Source organism: Poecilia reticulata, linkage group LG7, assembly GCF_000633615.1.
Source record: "Poecilia reticulata strain Guanapo linkage group LG7, Guppy_female_1.0+MT, whole genome shotgun sequence".
NCBI lineage: Eukaryota > Metazoa > Chordata > Actinopteri > Cyprinodontiformes > Poeciliidae > Poecilia > Poecilia reticulata.
Window position 1 is genome coordinate 23865943 of NC_024337.1, and position 19192 is coordinate 23885134.

The 19192-nt window shown below is 37.5% G+C and overlaps 2 protein-coding genes across 4 annotated transcripts in view; one reads left to right on the forward strand and one right to left on the reverse strand.

Moving 5' to 3' along the window:
• b4galt5 (UDP-Gal:betaGlcNAc beta 1,4- galactosyltransferase, polypeptide 5) overlaps positions 1-11329 on the reverse strand; it is a 37393-nt gene extending 26064 nt beyond the window's left edge. The window contains exon 1 of the mRNA XM_008413902.2: positions 10764-11329. Within this exon, the coding sequence (XP_008412124.1) occupies positions 10764-10872 (109 nt within the window). The 5' untranslated portion in view covers positions 10873-11329. The remainder of the gene's footprint in view (positions 1-10763) is intronic.
• A 99-nt stretch (positions 11330-11428) lies between these two features.
• Positions 11429-19192, forward strand: part of slc9a8 (solute carrier family 9 member 8) — a 33862-nt gene continuing 26098 nt past the window's right edge. The window contains exons 1-4 of one of the 3 annotated variants that reach the window (XM_008413901.2): positions 11429-11495; positions 14380-14570; positions 14901-15085; positions 17201-17281. In XM_008413901.2, coding sequence (XP_008412123.1) covers positions 11478-11495; positions 14380-14570; positions 14901-15085; positions 17201-17281 — 475 coding nt within the window. In that variant the 5' untranslated portion in view covers positions 11429-11477. Of the gene's footprint in view, positions 11496-14184; positions 14571-14900; positions 15086-17200; positions 17282-19192 lie in introns of those variants that run through there. The other 2 variants (XM_008413899.2, XM_008413900.2) reach the window with 2 other exon arrangements.

Sequence of the window (19192 nt, forward strand, 5' to 3'; positions counted from 1 at the left end):
CACTGCTTAAAGCTATTTATACATGCTGTTATGACGTTTACGGGGGACTGTTGTGTGACAAAAAGAAATGCCCCTGTCCGAAATGACTGTATCCTTGGCGGATCTGCTGCCAACCAAATCAACATGAGAACGAGGATGGCATGTTTCTGTGGTTGCATAAAAAAAGGAGTCAGTCCTCATTGGGAACAGGTCCTGAGGGAACCATGGCAACTGCAGAGAAAATGTCAAACAGCAGACCTTAAGCAGTCGAGCAGTGACAGTCGACATTCAGGTTTGTACGTTCTCTCATTTTTATCCCTCTTTATTGCACATTATTTTGCTGATTTTCTCGTCCTGATGGAATACATCTGAACCAGCATGAGCAACACCAGTAAAACCTCTCATCTATTGAAATCAATTCAAGGAAGCGACTGAACCAAGCTCGAGGGAGGGATTTAATCAGCAGTAGGAAGGAAGAAGAAGCAGTAGTTTTATCACACTGGACCTTCAGAGCTCGAGATGGATATGCACAACAGACACAAAGACAGGGAAGTGGAAAAACCACAAAGCAGAGAAGTAGGGCTACAGACAACAGCATGTCATTCCCTGGCTGGCACACACGTTTGCACATTAAAGCAGACACTCTCTCTCACCACAGTGCAGTGCACAGAGGCGCACACTGCTATTACCACAAACATGTGGATCTGACTCTGATCTCTACTTAGCTCTATGGCAACTGCCAACAATGCAATAAATTTTGATTCCAGCAAACTTCTGAGGAGCACCGAGTTTACTCCACTCTGAACCCGCAGTAAACCACGTTTAGTAATGTTTATGGAGTAGTGCAGTCACCGTAGACAGATTTATTTCAATATCTAGCAAGTGACATATACACAGGCTGTTTCATTCCTAAAAAAAATAAAACAATTAACAGATCTGCCACTTGAATATGCCAGGAACTGCCCTTTGATAAACACTACCACTTCCTCTTAAACTGCACACAACCTCAACCATTTTTTTTCTGATCTTTACAAGACTCTCTTGCTTTGCTTTCACTTCCAAACAATACTTTTTAAACAAATTAGGATTCAAATTGTCCTGAGGTCAGGCATCCATACTCGCGATTTCACCGGAAAAGGAACAGGAAGTGGCTGAAGCATCATGTATGTGGGCTCAGGGACAGCACAGAGGGGCATGTCTACTGTAAAAGAACCTCTGGGAAAACGGAGTTCTACGAAACATTGAGGAAATAAAACTTCACTGAGTTAGCATTAAAAGTGGTGTCAGAGCAGAGGCCTGAGCACATGAAAAACAGGCTTCTACTGCTACACTCTGCTGATTAATCCACTTATGTAGACGAGAGAATGAGGTATGAAAAAAAACATTCAACTTTCAATTATTAGTTAACTCTATTAAACTGAATTTAAGTAAAAACTAATTAAAATGAGCAGAACTAGCAGTCTTGAGACTACTTTTGGAAATACAGAGCAAGACTGTACACTAAAAGCGATACTTTTTGTATTAGCTTTATATATCTCCATCGCCATATGCTGCCGTCTTAACTGCAAACGATATCATCAGCTCGACTGCTGCCAGGCTACAAGCACAATAACCGAACTGGGCCTCTAGAGATTTCAACCTGCCTCTCTGCTACAGTTGTAACTTTCCAACAGTTTGTCAGCTGCTTTTAAAGATAAAAATAAATACTTGGATTCATGTATTTTAGGTTTTTTTTTTTTGTTTGTTTTTTAGAACTTCAATAAGAACTCAATTAGACTTACCCACTGGAACAGTTACATATAATGACTCCTATTTTATATTTTAAATTGATCCTTTTTGTGTTATCTGTATATGTTGGGATAATAAAATTATGCTTTGGGGATTAATTAAGCACCATTCCATCAAATTAGAATAAATTACTGTGTGGTCTTTACTATGTTGTGATGTTTTTAAAATGTTTCAATGTGCAAAATATATTACAAATTTATTAGCACAACAACATCAGTGCCACTAAAAATTGCTTGGACTGCAAAACATGCTATCTAGGTATGTTTACAATGCAATACATTTGTGCCATGCACATCAGTAACAAATTTACCACAAATGAAATTTGTGGTTGATTTATTTTTTGTTGTTTTGATAAAAGTACCTTATGACAAAAACACTTGTTCCACTGGAAAGCTTGTATTTTTCAAATTAAAATGTATTTGTTTATTGAGCAGGAGAGCCGAGTATGTGGATTGTATCCAAGAAAAAAATAAATAAAAAAATTGTCAAATTCCTTCTTCCAATACCGAACAACTTTTGGTGGAGGTAGTATGACGGTGAGGGGTAACTTTCCCCTCACTGAAAAAAAAGTTACCATCTTTGGAGACAATCTTATTGCTGATTGATATCAAAATGAGATTCTGCAACCTGGAGGCAGTCCCATATCCCCACTACTCTCCAAGATGTTAGTGTGTGCCCACACAGAGCAGGATCTGTCATAGACTAAATTCTGATTTTCGGAGCAGACAGGATGAAATGAACCTGCCTGCCTGCCTGTCCTCAACCTCACTGAACACTTGAGGGATCAGCTTGAGCATCCTGCCCATACCAAAGGGACCAACATACCCACTTCGGCTGACTTATGAAGAAACCGGCTGAAGAATGGAATGCCATCCCGCAGCCATTTGTGACCAAGCTGGTGACCAAGGCAGAGTGTTTGTGGCATTTCATTACACTTTTGTGTCCCATGTTTATTAAATCAATAACTGTCTCGTTTCAGTTAATTTGAGAAACCAAACCAAAACTATCAAGAGTCATTAGCAGAATAACCTGTCTGGCCTTGGTTAATAGAGTTTGTTCAGTTATTTGGGCACAACTCACACACTCAAATCTACTGTTCAATCCAAAAAGCATTTTCATTACAGATGTGGAAAAATTTAAAAGAGAGAGGGGAAAAAAAACATGCTTTCCATCAATAAAAGATTTATTGCCAAGAAGCATTATGACAACAAAGAAATAATCCAGCAAATACAAATCTCCTTATGTTTTGTTTTTAAACCAGTGGAACTACTTTTGAGAGGTCACGAAGATGTGGTGGAGAGCAGACGGAAACCGTATTTCTGTGCAACCAGGTTGTTTTATATTCAATTCAGCAGCTGTAGCAAGAGGCAAGTTTTTCATATAAATATTTGTCAGTGTAGTTCTTTATAATCATCTTGCTATTGTGAAAATGAATACTTTTTCTAGCACCCATCACAAAAAAGACATGAACACTGTAGAGTTAGGTATTTATTTATTTACTGTAAGTCATCTGGTCATCACAACATTCACTAACATAATAGCTTAATTTCCTGACATTGTGAGACCCTCTTCTTTTAGGAGAAGGAGGTGGAGGTATAATACAAAATTAAACTTTTCCGGGCTATCACGCTATGATTTAATATCCTTATCAAACATATCCAGAGTGTTGTTTTGACTCATAAATGTTTGAGAAATCATTTAACCTCCTATGGATGGGTTTGCATAAACAATACAGTGTGCCGCCTTAGATCACCTGGTGGAATTTACTGAGCTTATCATACAAACTACAACACTCAAAAGAACGATTGTAAACAGCATCAGTGGATCAAGTAGAGATGCATTGTTGTGATGACAGAGAAGGGAAGTTTTGGAAAAGGTAGCAGGTTCTTAAGGAGATTAAAGCATCAGTTTCAAGGCCTCATATACGACTTTGACGCAAAATCTAATTTATTTTGTTGCTTTTGATATGTGCAGTATTTTTACACCTACTGATGGTAAAATATTTACTTGGCTGTGGCATAAAATGACACTATGCACCTGGAAAATACATAATACTCCTCCTTTAAATACATGCAACAAGACAAAACTTAATGCCAAATCCAGGAAAATACAAAGAAAATGTTTTGCGAGACATGTAGCTTAAAAGAACACCACGTTTATTAAAAGTCAAAGATCTTCCATAGAAAGGAAAACATTTGCATTGAGGTTGACACAACTTTCCACCTAATTTGCCCCTGCCTTCTATTTGCATATTTTCAATCCTGAGAAGACATTGTTTCTCATCTGGCAGACTTGTGAGACATTTAATCAGCTGACCTAGTCACAGTCACCGGTTCTTAGGAAAGGATGAGTAGGTGTGATTACACTAGGTATCATTGCAATGATGATAGGCTGCTAAGGTTCTACACACCATCCACACACACTCTCTCACACCCAGTCAGTCCATCACACATATAAAAACAAAGCTTACACTACTGCTGACATAGAGTGTTGTTACATGTCGAGTAGAGGCGACAGCTTTGTCTGAGGATTTGTTTGCGTACCTCGCCACAGTGAGACAGCTATGCACAATTCTCTGTAGCAACTTTAAAGCCGCGGTGGATCTCTATTATGCTTGGTAACTTTGTGCAGCCGTAGATTCATTTGAAATGAAGCAACACCTAAAACACGGGCTACACTGCACAGAGCAGTAGCCTCATCTACAGAGGAATCGGTGATACGTACACGCCGAGATATCTTTCAGTATCAAAGACAGATACAAACCACCACACAGCAGCCATTAAGGCAAGGGGATAAGGCCGGTCTCTTGTGACAAAGCAGAAGCACCTGCTCTCCTGTCTTTGTTGTACTCTCTGGATCTGCCATTGTCTGTCTGTGTGTGTGTGTGTGTGTGTTTATCTGCATTCAAACCTATAAATAGAGGAAACGTCTTCCCTAGCGCTCACTCCAGTGGGATCCTCTCATGTTTTAATTAAATAAACTGCAGCAATAAGGCCCAGCTGTGCCCTGCATCCCCAGCCTGCATCAGTCAGCATCCGTGCTCAGGGGCGACATACGCTGTAGAGGCCGGGGCGACGGTGCATTTGAATACGTAAGGACGGAGGCAGATGGCGAAGAAGAACAGCGAGATGGACCATGCCGTAAAACTGGGGCATTCTGCACAGAGGCCACCTGGGTATCAAAGGATGCCCTGTTCAGGTGTTTTGGATGGGTTCCCCGATGTGCAAACCAGCAGCTTGATACATTCCTTTCATCGTTCTCCCCATATCATCTTTTCTTTTAGTGGTGTTTATGTTTTTTTTATTTAGTCTAAACTACCATTTAAAAAGCTGTTTGCAATGCATTGTTGTCTTGCAGTGAGGAGAAAAAAATATATAATAGTATAAGCACAGCCAGAAGTCAAGCTCACCCCGTTCATTTAAAACAGTCACGGTTTATTTTTCCTAACGTTTATGCATGGTAAACCAAATGAACCTTCTGTTCAGACCTGATGCTAACGCATATCGTGGCTGAATGGCTCCCTTTTTCTGAGCGAAAGTGAACAAAGCAGATGTGAGTGCAGCCCCAAAGCTTTTCAAACAGGCCTTGCCCCACATGCTTTGCTGCCAAGCCACACATTTCTGCTCTTCAGAACTGGAGTCTAAATGCAGCAAAAATGAATTTACCTTTTAACACAGGAAACGGGCAGTGTGTGTTGTTCTGAATTTAAAAGTGCAGAGTGCCTACATGTTACATGCGGTGAAGTTGTCGTTTTCTATTAGCAAAGGTTGCTTTTCCGGCTTGTCTGCAGAGGCTGGTTTGAAATCAAGACGGGTTAAAATAGTTCCGTTCGTGAGTGTAGCAAACCGTCTGTATGAAGAGTCATACAGACACAAACCATGTGTTACCGCTTTAAAATGTCTCGTATTACAAGTTACTGGCCACATTTCACTTTAAGAATCAAACTCTTGTAACGTTTAGTTTGTCCTGAAAAAATACCACCGCCAGCATTTGGACTACAAGATAAAATATAATCTTCAAACAAACCAACGTCACTTTCTACGTATGGCTAGTACAGTACACCAGCAGCGTCTGTGTTTTCCACAGAAGAAGGTCATAAATAGGACCAGGACAAACTGAAATAACCAACTTATCATGGATCCAGTCGAACCAGTTAAGAGCCACCAAGCCTCTGTTGCAGGACAGATACCAATTAAAACAAACGCCAATAAAAACAACAAACACGATTCAAGGTACATTATTAATTGCAACATAGTAAGGTGTGCTGTTGGGAGGTAATGATCAAATATTTAGAGCAGAGTTCCTTTTTATTTTCATGGATGAAGTCATCAAATCTGTTTAGGTAATTTGTAGAGCTCTAAATTTGCATTTCATGATATTTATATAGCTGCTTTATGGGCCTTCTGCGCTGTACTAGCAATACCAGCCTCAGCTGGTATCAATTAAAAACATTTATTGCAGTTTGCATCATGAACAAATTTATTATGCTTATCACAAATTGTATCAGTGTGATTATTCATGTTTCCATTCTTACATTATGGTTTGCGTATGGTCAGAGAAATATTCTGGCTAATCTTTAGTCCTCTGTCTTATCTAATTCATCCAAGTTGTATTCCTCAGTTAGAAAGTCAAAGACCAGATCAAAATGCTTCATAAACCAGCTGGCATCTGTCTAAAATCTCTTGCTAAGCATAGTGTTTACAAAAAACAACAAATCATTCACTCTCAGTGATCTTCAGTGTTGAGTACAGTTCTTGTGATCTGGATGTTCTCTTTTCAGAAATAGCTTTGCTGCCATTTTTTATGATGTTTGTAAGTTGCCCAGTTACTGGAAGAAAAATACAAATACTTTAGATAGTTGAATTAATTTTCTGACCACTTGTGAGATGGTCATTTCCCCTGTACTTTGTGTCAGTTTTGAAGAGAATAGCACCCAAATGTTGCATTGAATATGAATTTTACAAAGCATGACTGGGTTGCACAAATCAACATCAAGCTGGCTTTACTAAACACTGTATAATTACTCAGGAAGACTCAGATGTGTCACAGATTGTTTCCTACATGTGAGAAAACTTGCTAGTCAGAGGCAATTGTAGCAGAGATGCTACTTATGACTGAATTAAACCATTAAAAATATTCGTACAGTTCAAAAGAATCAACACTTCACTCCAGCTCCTTTAGTGTTATACCAGTTCTGCATAGTTACCTTCTTCAATCTGAGTTTCAAGAGAAAATATAGAACAAAGACAAGAAAATGCTGTGCTAATGCTTTACTGGCATCCATAGCATTTCAGTTAACATTCCCATTTAGCACTGTAAATTCTGGTTTTGCAAAATACTTGCTCAAAGACTCATATCTGACCACAAGTTCAGAAACCTCATCTAATGCTTGTGAATCAATATCTCTGGCTGGGTCCTTTTTCTGTTAAGCTTCCTCTCCAAACCCTCACATGATTTCTTAGCTAGGCCCTGCTGTAAGGAAAACACACACTTAAATGGCAGTATTTAGTAACAGCAGCAAAAAAAAACCTGCTTGGTTCCCGGTTAGCATGTATAATTAATGGACTGGTGCTGCTGGTCCTTGTACTCTTTTTAAGCTAATCCCCAAAAGGCCATGTGTCCATTAAAGCCCTGCAACAGTCAACACCCTGGAGGGTGAATATGGCCAAGTACAGCTCTCAGACACAGTCAATGCCCGAGCTAAAAAAACAAAAAACAAAAATGAAATGACGGTATGATTATATGTCAATCATTTCATGATTTGTTTGTTTCTGTCGTATTTAGCAGAATGGCCACTTTCGGTAACTCTGGTTTACTGTCAGACGTGTTCTGCATTTAAGACTAAATTATCCTCAGCTGGTAAGAAGTAGAAATCAGTCAATACTCATTCTGATGAGTATCAGTGATGACCTTTCTCATTGTTCATTTTAAAAGAGCTAAGTGTTCAATACCTATAACCCTGCATAGAGATGCACCAATCAAGCTTTCAGTGGACAATACCGATTTTCTTTAAGGTATGACCATTCGTTATTTTTGTTTTCAACTGAGGACTTTACCACAGTAGAAAGCATCAACATACATGGTGTTGGACATGTTAAGGAGGAGTTCCTAATTTGATTATTCCAATACTTTTAGTTACAATGATAGAGAATAGTCATTCTGGTTGCTGATGCTCAACTTCACATTAATCTGCCTACTTGACAGTAGTAAGATAACACTTACTGGTTGGCTAAGACTCAAAGACAGAAGCTAATGCATTTCCCATCTTTAAGAGACATGCATTTAAAGTCGAGCTACATGCTTTAGACATAAATAACAATAGTTATAGTTGTGGTCAGAAGCCCCCTAAACAGGGGACCAGTAAATGCAAAGTGAATTGCATGTCACGCTCCCTCATGTGGTTATCCAATGGGAGAGGAGTGTTAGAAATGGCAGCATGAGGAAGATAGGTCAGCACCATTTGATGATAGCAGTACTTGACTAAAGCACAAGTGATGCCAGAACTGTAAATAAGTGTAACCAAAGCAAGAAGAGAAAAATTTTAGTTGTGAGTGATTTAGATTGGTAATAAGGGGTAGCATTTCAGAGCTTAAGCTAGAAAATACTGGTGGTGACAGAAAAATTACCCACACATTTAAAGTGTGGAGTTGCAAACAGTAACTTCAACTATTTATGTGACCACATAAAGTGAGCCTCATTTTTTAAAAACAGAATATTTGAATAATATCTACATTTAAAATGAGTGGTGAGACATTTTAGAAAATACTGTGTTTTATAGCCGGATTTCAAGGCACGATACCTCAATGTTTCATTACTGTAAATTCTTTCACTACCTCAACAAGTTTTATTTTCTCTGGACCAAGTCGTAAAGATATAGAAGATGGGAGAGGAGAATATTAGCACTGAAAGATCTCAAAGTATTTGGGATTCTTTTCTTTGGAAAAAAAACATTTAACTGTAGGGTTGGATTGAATTTCTGTCCGGTAGTGGAGGACAGATGTTTACCATTTTTCTATGCAGAACCACATGGCAGTAATGTCTTTCTACAAAATATGACATGTTATGAAACTGCGCCTATTTACATGTTTTACTAACTTGGATTCAGTAAAACATGCTGAATCCAATATCATCTGGATTTGTATAAGTGGGTATAAAACAGGAAACAACAACCCAACTTTGCAGCTATAACTTGGCACAAATGTATGTTTCATGATGCTAAATCCAAGCAACACACCTGCTGCCTCGTTAGAGTTTAGCTACTAACTTGTGTCTAAAATCACTACAGGCCACTGCCCTGCTCTTGTGGTTTTAGCTTCAGAATACTGCCTTTAATATGGTCAGTCACCAATTGGTGTAGGGTTAAAGTACAGGAAAACATTGTCTTTGTTCCAAAGATTTAGCTGTCTCTAGGATGGCTGTTACATTGACATTGAGTATATATATTATATTGTATATTTTAGTTTGCTATGTTCCAAGTTATGTACTTGTAGTTGGTTTCATCTGTGGTGTAAGTGTTTAATATTGCATGTGGATGAGTGTTCCAACTATTATAGGTTTGAGCTAATGTCCACCTTGGCCAGGACACCCTCACAAGTAATTTTGTGCACAAATAATAAAGTACAGTAATAATTAATAAAAAAAATAAATAAATCACTAATTCAAGAACTCAACTCTTACAACAACGAATTCAAGGAGTCAAGTTAAGCAGGGACACTGAAGCTAGAGTTGTACCGTTCACACACTCTTTCCTTGATTTGCGATCGCCAGCTAAATGACCAAAAAGTAAGTGCTACTTTCAATTTAAGTTAATGACAATAAAATAATCCTTCAAAAATAAAGAAAATCAAATTTGGTTCAGAATACTTCAAGAAAAACATACAGGACATGAGAAAAACTCAATTAAATATTTAAACTTTTTCACTGATCATCCAGCAACACTAGTTGTACAACTGTATGTCGATGAAGTCTACATCTCTGCATTTTTTCCCCCCTCCAAAGGCTCTATAGTACTTTGAGACCTAATTATTGTTTCTAATGGCATACCATGCAGCATATTCCTGAATAAACAATGAAAGAAGTACCCATCACAATATCTCAAATCTTGCTACTTACAATGATTCAGTCTCTTACATATGATAAGTTGGGTACAGTTGTTTTTAGTTATCTCTATGAGTCATTCACATTTACCGCTCATTTTCACTATTTATATTCCAGTTGTGTTCCACCCGCCCCACAAATACATTTCTTGACCCGCCCCTGATAAAAGGATATAAAATAGAAACATGACTGCTCTAATGTATCTGGGCTGATAAGATATGTGGACATTCCCGTACACTGGAATGCTTCAAAAACGGAAGATGGTTAATTGACTGAAGAGGTGCGATGTGACTGGTGTTCCAACAAATAACGAGAGGAACAAAGAAGCAGAGGAGAAGAAAAGACACATTAATGAATTAATAATAGGCAAATTGTGGACATGTGATATTACACAACTACATGTGACTAACAGCCAGCTTATGATGTAAGGAATGCATTGCTAGGTTGAAATTCACTTTGGCCTCAAGAATGTACACTCTTAATCAGATCTTTGCCCTGCCAATCACAATCAGAGAACGACTGAGGCTGATGACTTAAATGGCTCCCAAACGTACATCAAAGGCTATTAATACCAAGGCCAAAATACTGCATTTTGGTCTGTGTCTCCAGACATCGGGCCACTGTAAGTACTGTGATCACAGCCAAAAGGCCTAGTAACATCAGCCAGATTATAATAGCCACGCTCATCAGTCGCACTGTTATTATCACGGCCAGGTACATGGATATTATGGGATCAGCATCCAGCCGAGTCTCATCATCAACTGGGTGATACCTAAGCTAAGCAGAGACGCATGGTCGAGCTGTCACACATGACCTAACGGCCCATGCAAACCTCACATCCTCATCATCCTCCTTCGGTCGGCCAATTCAGAACAAACCTCCCATTTCATGTTACTTACCGATTCCGGGGGCGGAGTAGATGAAATATAGTACCGAGGTGGAGAGCGAAAAAAGGAATAAAAGCCCAAGGAATGACCTTCTCCGGAAACGCAAATGTGTCGGCATCATACAGGCAGCAAAAGCACACACAGGCACGTTTTGCTTTTTTCCAACGACGACTGACCAGCCCCGATGTGTCCAGATGCCTGAGCCAGCGAGTCCGTGGACGGTCTGGGCTAAAAATGAGTCGAATCGAGCGCTAGGTCTGCGGCTGCAGCAGATGAACAGGCGACGAGGAAGTCAGTCTATTTCCGCGGCAGGTTGCAAAAAACAAGGATGGGAACGCCAGCATTCAGCCGAGACACTTGAGTCCCATTCCTGAAGAGAAGGTGTCGGTTTAAATTCGGGGTATGTCCTAATGGGAGGGAAAATGGCCAGCGAATATTTCGCGGATTAAGGGGGCCTGGTGGGCTCAACGCGAGACCATCCTTTCGGTTCCACCGATGGTGTTTCTTCCACTCTTCGTTTTCTGCTGCCTGCCTGCCCAACCCTATGAATGGAGCGGTCTCTCCGCAGAGAGAAAAAAAGAGCAATACCTCAAGTGGGCGTTAACGCGGTAGCTCCTACTCAGCGCAAAGTACGTACGGCGTAGACGACGTAACCTGGCAACCAACGTTGGAATAATAAAAAAAAAAAGCCTTCTTGATAACCTTCTCAACGTTACTGGAAAACTAATGGCGCATTGTATAACCGTAAGCAATTTGTCTTAGCCAAGATTATAAGACATGGATTCACTGACTGATTAGTCATTTCATTTCAGTTATATCAAATTTTTCGATTCTTAAAACTAATTTGTCATTCACAGGATTAATTATTGGCCGAGAGTACTTATTTATTCTTAATTCAGTAAGTAAAAACGGAATTTTAACACAAAGTGCCACAATGCAACACATACGAAGAAAATAAGTGTATATTTAAATAAGGGATCATTTTAAAAAAAAGAAAAAAAAAGGCTACTATCAGAAATCCAAGTTTCCATTTCTGATGTGATTAGAGTGTGATTATTTCACAAAAATATATTTTGTTTTAAAATGCAATGATAAGAAAAACTGAGTAACTTGGGGGAGGAGAGCCGTAAAGGCAGTTTCGACACTATGTGCTCCAGGGTATGAATCGTATAAAACCCCTACTCCTGCCTCCCAAAAGATCTCCCACCGTATGAGAATCACCAGCAAAGCACTGTACTTAGAGTTCCTTTGTTGCTTTCAGTGGCGCCACCATAGGAGGGATGGGTCGGGGTCAATTTACATAAGAAATAATTTCAGAGAGCTTTCTATCTACAAAACCTAAGCAGCAGATATGGAGAGTTATGTGATGTTCAGAATGAAATTTAAGAGTTTATTTTAAGTGAATATTATAAAACTCAATTTTCTTTTAATATGCAAATGAACTAAGTCACCCCGTCTTACATACATGATGTATAGTTTAAATTACTAATTTAAGAAACGACACTTAATTGCATTTATTTATTTATTTGTCTGAAATTATTCAATAGCTTTTTGTTTCACTGTATGTATGCCACCTCAAGATTATAAATGCTCCCCCAGTTGCTGTGTTCTTTGCTTTGCTACCGAATTTATTTTTGCATATTATTTACATTTGTTTATGTTTGTTTTGCATCTGTTTTATATATATGAAATGAGCTAAAAAACTAAAACAAAAAAGGACAACTTTTTTCAGTGTTTTAGGGGAGTGGGAGTACTGGAATGTGCATTTGGGAACTGATGTACTTTTCCGAAACCCACTAGCCCGGCCGTAACCCACTAGCCCGGAGTATGGGGCTTTAAATAAATAGGAATATAAAAATCTATCGATACAACCGTTCTCTCATAGTACCCATAATTTGTTAGACCAATGATTCTTGAGAGTAGGGACAAAATGGGTTTTAATTTTCCCATAATTTTTTTTTGTTATTTCTCAACCTTATGTGACAAATAATGTTTTGGAAATGTAAAGATGCTAAGGTACAGGCTCCCAGTTGCAACACTTTTTTTTAAATTACATTTTTAATCGACCTGACCTAGAACGTTGTCATCACCATCTGACAAAAATAAATAAAAAATCATTTTTAATGACCCTAATAGTGATATTTTTACTCATTTTACAGACAAATGCTTCTCAAGAAACAAAATAAATATTATTTAAAACAAAAAAAAAAACAAAAGGCCATCTGACGGAGTTGACACTGCATGACGGAGTTGACAGAACTGAAGGTGGTGACAAACTAGTGAGTAAAATGAAAAACTTGGTACATGTGAAGTAATGCAATTTATGTAAAATACATTAAAATGAATTAATTGCACATTTAAATGAGATTTGACAACAATTTCACTGAAAGAGTCAGAAAAACTCTGATGGAGTTGACAAAAAGCCAAACTACCTCAATTTATATGACGTTATTCTGAAGGAGGCCATGTTGTAGCTCAACAGGTCCATGAAATCTTTATAATATACCAAAATTAAGCTTTTATTTCACAAAATTTCATCAAAGTTTTGTAAATTGTCAGTCATGGTGTTGACACATCATGGTTGTGACGAGCAACTTGGGAATAAAAAGAAGAAAAAACTAAAGAATAACWTAAGCTAACCAGAGCTAACTAGCCCTCTTAGCAAAGAAAGAGAAAGGAAGTGGTCATGGGGTCCTCAGAAGTTTTGGTGCCCCCCAATAAATGCCTGATTTTTTTTTTTACATTCTTTTCATTTCTGACGGTGTTGACAAAAACTAGGGACAAATTTCAATGGAGTGGGAAAATATATAAAAAATGCTTTTTAATTCAATTTATTGATACCTTTAATATTATTTATGACTACTTATACTTAATTGTCATAATATATAATTTTAGTATTTCTTTAATTATTTTAAACTATTATAATGTATTGAGCTCTGCTCCTGGACAAGGGCTTTTACAGGCATCATCCACCGACTACAATGTTTAAAATAAAAACATATTCAGCAAATACCTGGAAAATATACATTGTTGTACTCACATGACCCAGGTTAGTTCAGTCAGATATTTGAAAAAAATATATTTTGTGTATATTTTATTCAAATTTTGTGCTTTATCCATAGGACTTGTTTTGTCCCTATTCTCAAGAATCACTGAAAACACTGTACAATTACACAAAAACAAACTTATCTTTTCAGTTTTCTGCATGGCGTGTGAAGCAGAGGGTTGACGGTACAGTGCAATGCCACATGGGAAATGGAGTCAATAAAAATATAATCAGCGTTCACATGACATTTTACATACATTTTTGGGGGGGCTTAACATTGACTACAACATAAAAGCATGTGCACATTTCCTACACAAAACATGCATTCAACTGCGTCTGATTTGTTTTACTTGGGTCGTTTTAATTTGATCTGTACAGCTCTTGTTGTCGACTACAACTCCCATCAAACATTTCTGTAGGAAGTAAGGCCATGATGTCAACAGATACACGAAGCTGAAGATATGAATCCGTCTGTCTTTTTTAATGCAATATATTGTCTTTAGGCCTAAAAACACTTAACTGAGGATGAGAGACGTTAGGGTTAAACTTTTTTCGTGGTTCTTGTTATTGTTTTTCGTAAAGCTGTGCGTGTCAGACAGGCTCGAAAAGCCCAACTCTGTGGACCTTTACAAGAGAAATGACAACGGAGAGGAGAATGTGCTACATAAGGATAATACTCCACTTCAAGACAAGCAGATACCTCATGGTCTAAAAGAGACACGACAAAATAATCTTGGCTCAACCAACTCGCAGAGCGACGGAAAGCTTTTCAGGTTGTTCGTCTTTTTCTGTTTTATCTACTGTAACTACGCTAGCAAGACTTTTATTCTTTCTTGTCTTGTCACTTTCTCGACTATAACACTTAAATTCCACACTCAATAACAATCTTTTCTGCCCTATAAAGAAAATGTGTGCATTTTATATAAAATAGCGGCGACTGTTTATTTCAGGTCAAAGTTTCCCTGAATGTGGCAACACCTAAAACGGTATAATATTCAGTCTAAGACGTGTTTACCTTATGGCTGTTTATTGTATCACGTGGTCAGTTTTGTCTGACAAAAAGCATAAAGCCGCCATTATACCTGTAATCTTCGCTCTTCCAGAAAGTCCAATGAAACTACTGAGAATTACAGCAATGAGACCCATCACTCCACAGCAGCTGCTGCCAAGCCAACCACACCAGCACCCCCAACTCCGAAGCCCATCCTGCCTGTGCAGACCGGGGTGAAGGCCCAGGAGGAAGAACAGTCCAGTGGACTGAGTATTTTTTTCAGTCTGCTTGTCATTGGTGGGTTGCTATTCATTCATTTTATTGGCTAATCTGACTTTGGCATTTCCATATATCTGCAGAAGCAATAAGCTATTACAGTTGTTGCAATGTTATCTATATCATTTATTTAGTTAGATTTTTGGGATGGACTGAAGCAAAAAATAAAAATAAAAAACTTCTTAAAGTAATAGTGGAAGTTGAACAGGCTAACAATAGGTGGGTATTTGTCTGGCTGCTTACGTTCGCCTATTTAACAAATGTTCCACATGTTATCCATGTTACTTTGAAAAGTATGATGTCTGAGGGCCGCCCTGCTATGATGACCCCACCCACTGGAGCTGTTTGTCAATTGTAATGGAAAACCACCCAAACCGTACAGAGTTGAGCTGAGTTTAACCATGCTGTGAACATGTAGTGAAAAAGGGGCTTGACGAGAAAAAAAAAAAGTCTTGCTAGCGTTTGTGAGGGAACATTTTTAGCAGTTTTCTTTCAGGTAGCCAATCAGCGGTCAGCAGCGACAAGTGAGGAAGGGTTAGTGCTGCCTCAGTCTTGCCTACAGGTAGCAAGAGACAAAACTGGTCATTTAGGGTCTTTCTCTGACATTTGACTTAAATTATAAGGAATGCTTTTACATAACATTTTGACTTAACATGTTTATTCTGTTGGCTAGCCTGTTGCTACTCTGAATTTAGTTTTGTGTATTAAATGGAGATTAGCTGTTGACTTTGCTTCTTGTACTCTGAGAACTGCTTACCAGGGAAATATAGTTGTCTCTAAAAAGATCAAGGTAGTACTCTTAATCTTTATTAAAATGTAGATATTTTTCCCTTTTACTCTGTTTTGATCACTACATTATTATTCTTTAACAAACTCTGGTGTAGAGAAGCAGCGTTGTTTGTGTTCTGAAGGTATAGTAGCTGCAGATTAGTGCATGAGAAACCATTTCAGAGTTCAGTCTTACAAACCACACATTAGGCCCAAGTGGCATTTTCTGCTGTTAAAATAACATGTCGTTTGCTGCCACAACTTTGCCTTTTGCTTTCAGTTGAACAAAGTTAACATCTCTGATAACAGAAGATCGCACATACCCTTTAGTCGAGTTTATTTACTGGTCTGCTAATATGTCTAAATTTGGGCGTTTTTATTTCATCTGTTGAATTCAGTGCAGATGATATTACTATTCTTGCATTTATTATATATATATATATATATATATATATGACAAAAAGCTTTGTTGGTATGACTAGAGATTTGTCTCTGATGTTTGTTTGTTTGTTCTGCCTGTGAAATAGAAAGAATTTAATTTGCTTTTGAGATTGTTGCAACTGTTTCTTACCATGCAGTCAAATACATTATTGCTTGTGTGAAATAGTGCACCAGTATCTTCGAGAGCAACCCTTAGCAAATAAATATGGGATCACTATATTGCAGGATGTTAACATATTGCATAACATAATTAACATATTGCAGGATGTTAATTAAACATACTGCAATATGTTAATTGCAGGATGTTTAACACTTAATTAAACATCCTGCACTATATTGCAGGATGTTTAATTAAGTTTTTTAGTCTTTCAAAATATCCCTCAGTAAAAGTAAATGTCTTTTTTTATCAGATTATGTTGTAAAATTTAATAATTCAGTTCAGAGAATAAAAGACAAAATCTATCTTGATTTTTACTTTTTTCCTTATTCAAGTAATTGTAATGGTTAATTAAAAAAATGCATCTTGTCTCTGACCAAAACATGTTATAACTTCAAGATTATTCTCACTGAAAATCTGTTGTGGAAAATCACAAAACAGTACACGACAGTCATTAATTTTGTATAGCTTGTCTAATTTCTGGGTTGTTTAATATTTTGCCTAATAAATTAGCTCTTTCTATGTTCTACTTTTATATTCGCCTTTGAAAATGATTTAAATGTCATTACGTACCAATGCTATTTCTTCATTCCAACAGATTCTACTCACTGCAGTTATCTAAATCAAACATCTAGAAAAGCCTGTGTAGCGGCATATTAGGTGGTAGCTTTTTTAGGCCTGATGTGAGCAAGTGTGACATCATCTTCTGAACAAAGATGTATTTGTCCTAAATATTCATTCAGTTGTCTCCTACATCTTCTCTCCCTCAGGTATCTGCATCATATTGGTGCACCTGCTTATCAAGTTCAAGCTGCATTTTCTTCCTGAGAGTGTGGCTGTTGTGTCTCTTGGTGAGTGTTGCTCTTGTAACTTGCTGCTTTGTGCACACATATGTTCTTGATTAAACAGTTTGAGTAATTGACGACAATTCTGTGCAAATATTAAGAGCAGGATAACGAACGGAAAGCAGAATGGGTGAGGCTAGATTATATTGTCAGAATCAGCTGATTCATTTGTATAGCACATTTCAGCACCTACTCAATTGAAGGTACTTTTACATGATGTAAATAAGAAACAAGCAAGAAACGTTTTTTTTTTTTTTCTTCGAAAAAAAAAAATCATCAGCATAAATTATAGCTGTAGCTGCCTGATTGAGTTTTTAGGCAATGTAATCCATTGGAGAAAACTTTATTGCAAGCAAAATAAGTGACTTTGCTCTTTTTCACTCTGTCGATTAGCCCTGCTTTAGATTGTTGATCTAAAGCAGGGCTTTTCAGCATGTGGCTCCATAGCCAGATGTTGCTAATAAATCCCTACAAAGTGGCTCCTTGTGACTTTAAACCAAAATTATATAGAGACAAACAACGTTGTAAATTGTAAAGGCGAACTAAAAAAAAGGTTTGTTTTAGACCCATGCATGTTGTTACTTGACACCTTCTTAAAATTCCTACATTACTAAAGAAATCATGAAGCAATTTTTTTTCACCTTTTTCTGTAAATTTTCTGTGTACGTTGGTGTTTATTTGTTTTTTTTTTGTTTTTTTTAAGTGTGCTGCCTATCTAACATAAATATGAGAAGGACTCAGCTGGCTTCATTCAATCAATCGATCAAGTTTACTTGTTTAGCACATTTCAGCACTAAGGCAGTTCAAAGTGCTGTTTTCATCATAAAAACACAAAAATACAAAGTTATAAAAACACCATGCAGTCAACAATTGGGAAAACCAGTAACAAACATAAAATCTTTATTAGTGCCATCACCAAAATCATCAATACACATCAAATATGTTGCTCATTGTTCTATTCACTACTAATCAAAAGCAACTGTAAACAACTGGGTTTTTAGCCTTGCTTTAAAGGAACTCAGTGTTTCAGCTGTTTCGCAGTTTTCTGGAGGTTTGTTCCAGATTTGTGGTGCATAGAAGCTGAATGCTGCTTCTCCATGTTTGGTTATGGTTCTGCATATTTTAAACTCTATTCTTTGAGCTACAGGGAACTCAGAGTATTTTTCCTGTAATAAATGGGTAAATGTTTCTTATATTGGAAATAATTTGCATATATTTTTCCTGATCAAACTGGTTTTGGGGTTCAGACTAATCTTGTTTTGTTGAAGTAAAGGTAAACATGACTGCTAGAATCCAAAAGGTTGCTGGATCCCTGACCAAGAGATAAATATTTTCTCTTCTCACCTTCTGCTCTTTGTCAGTCAAAAAATACACTCATTATTAGTTCTGGAGTTTTAGCATTGAAATGAAAAATCTGGTATAACAGGTTCTGAAATGGCTTAAAACTAGATGCACAGATCTTTGGTATTTGTGCTAACATGGATACCATTTCACTGTTTTTCAAGGAAAGACAAAGTCAAAATGTAAAGGTTTATGATTAGCTAAGTATGCCACACAAACCTGAGATTTTCACAGTACACAAAAAATCTGGAATCTAAGGGTGTGTTCTTGTTTTACATCATTACAGAAAGTTAAGACTATTTATGTCACCTTTCAGCAGTGGTCCAGTTCTGGGTTTTGTTTTTTTATTTAAAGGAGCGGTATTATGTAAAATCAAAATTTCTGAGCTTTATATCATGCTATAATGTTATTCCCTCATTGAAGGCATACCTGAAATGTGGCTTGATTATTTTCATATTTGAGAAATCTTTGAATCTCCCCGTGGCAGCCATCCGAGGTGCCAAATGCTTGGTCTTATAAAGCGCCGTCTATTTCCACAAAGCTAACTGGAATTGCAGTCACCAGCCAACCTTCCAC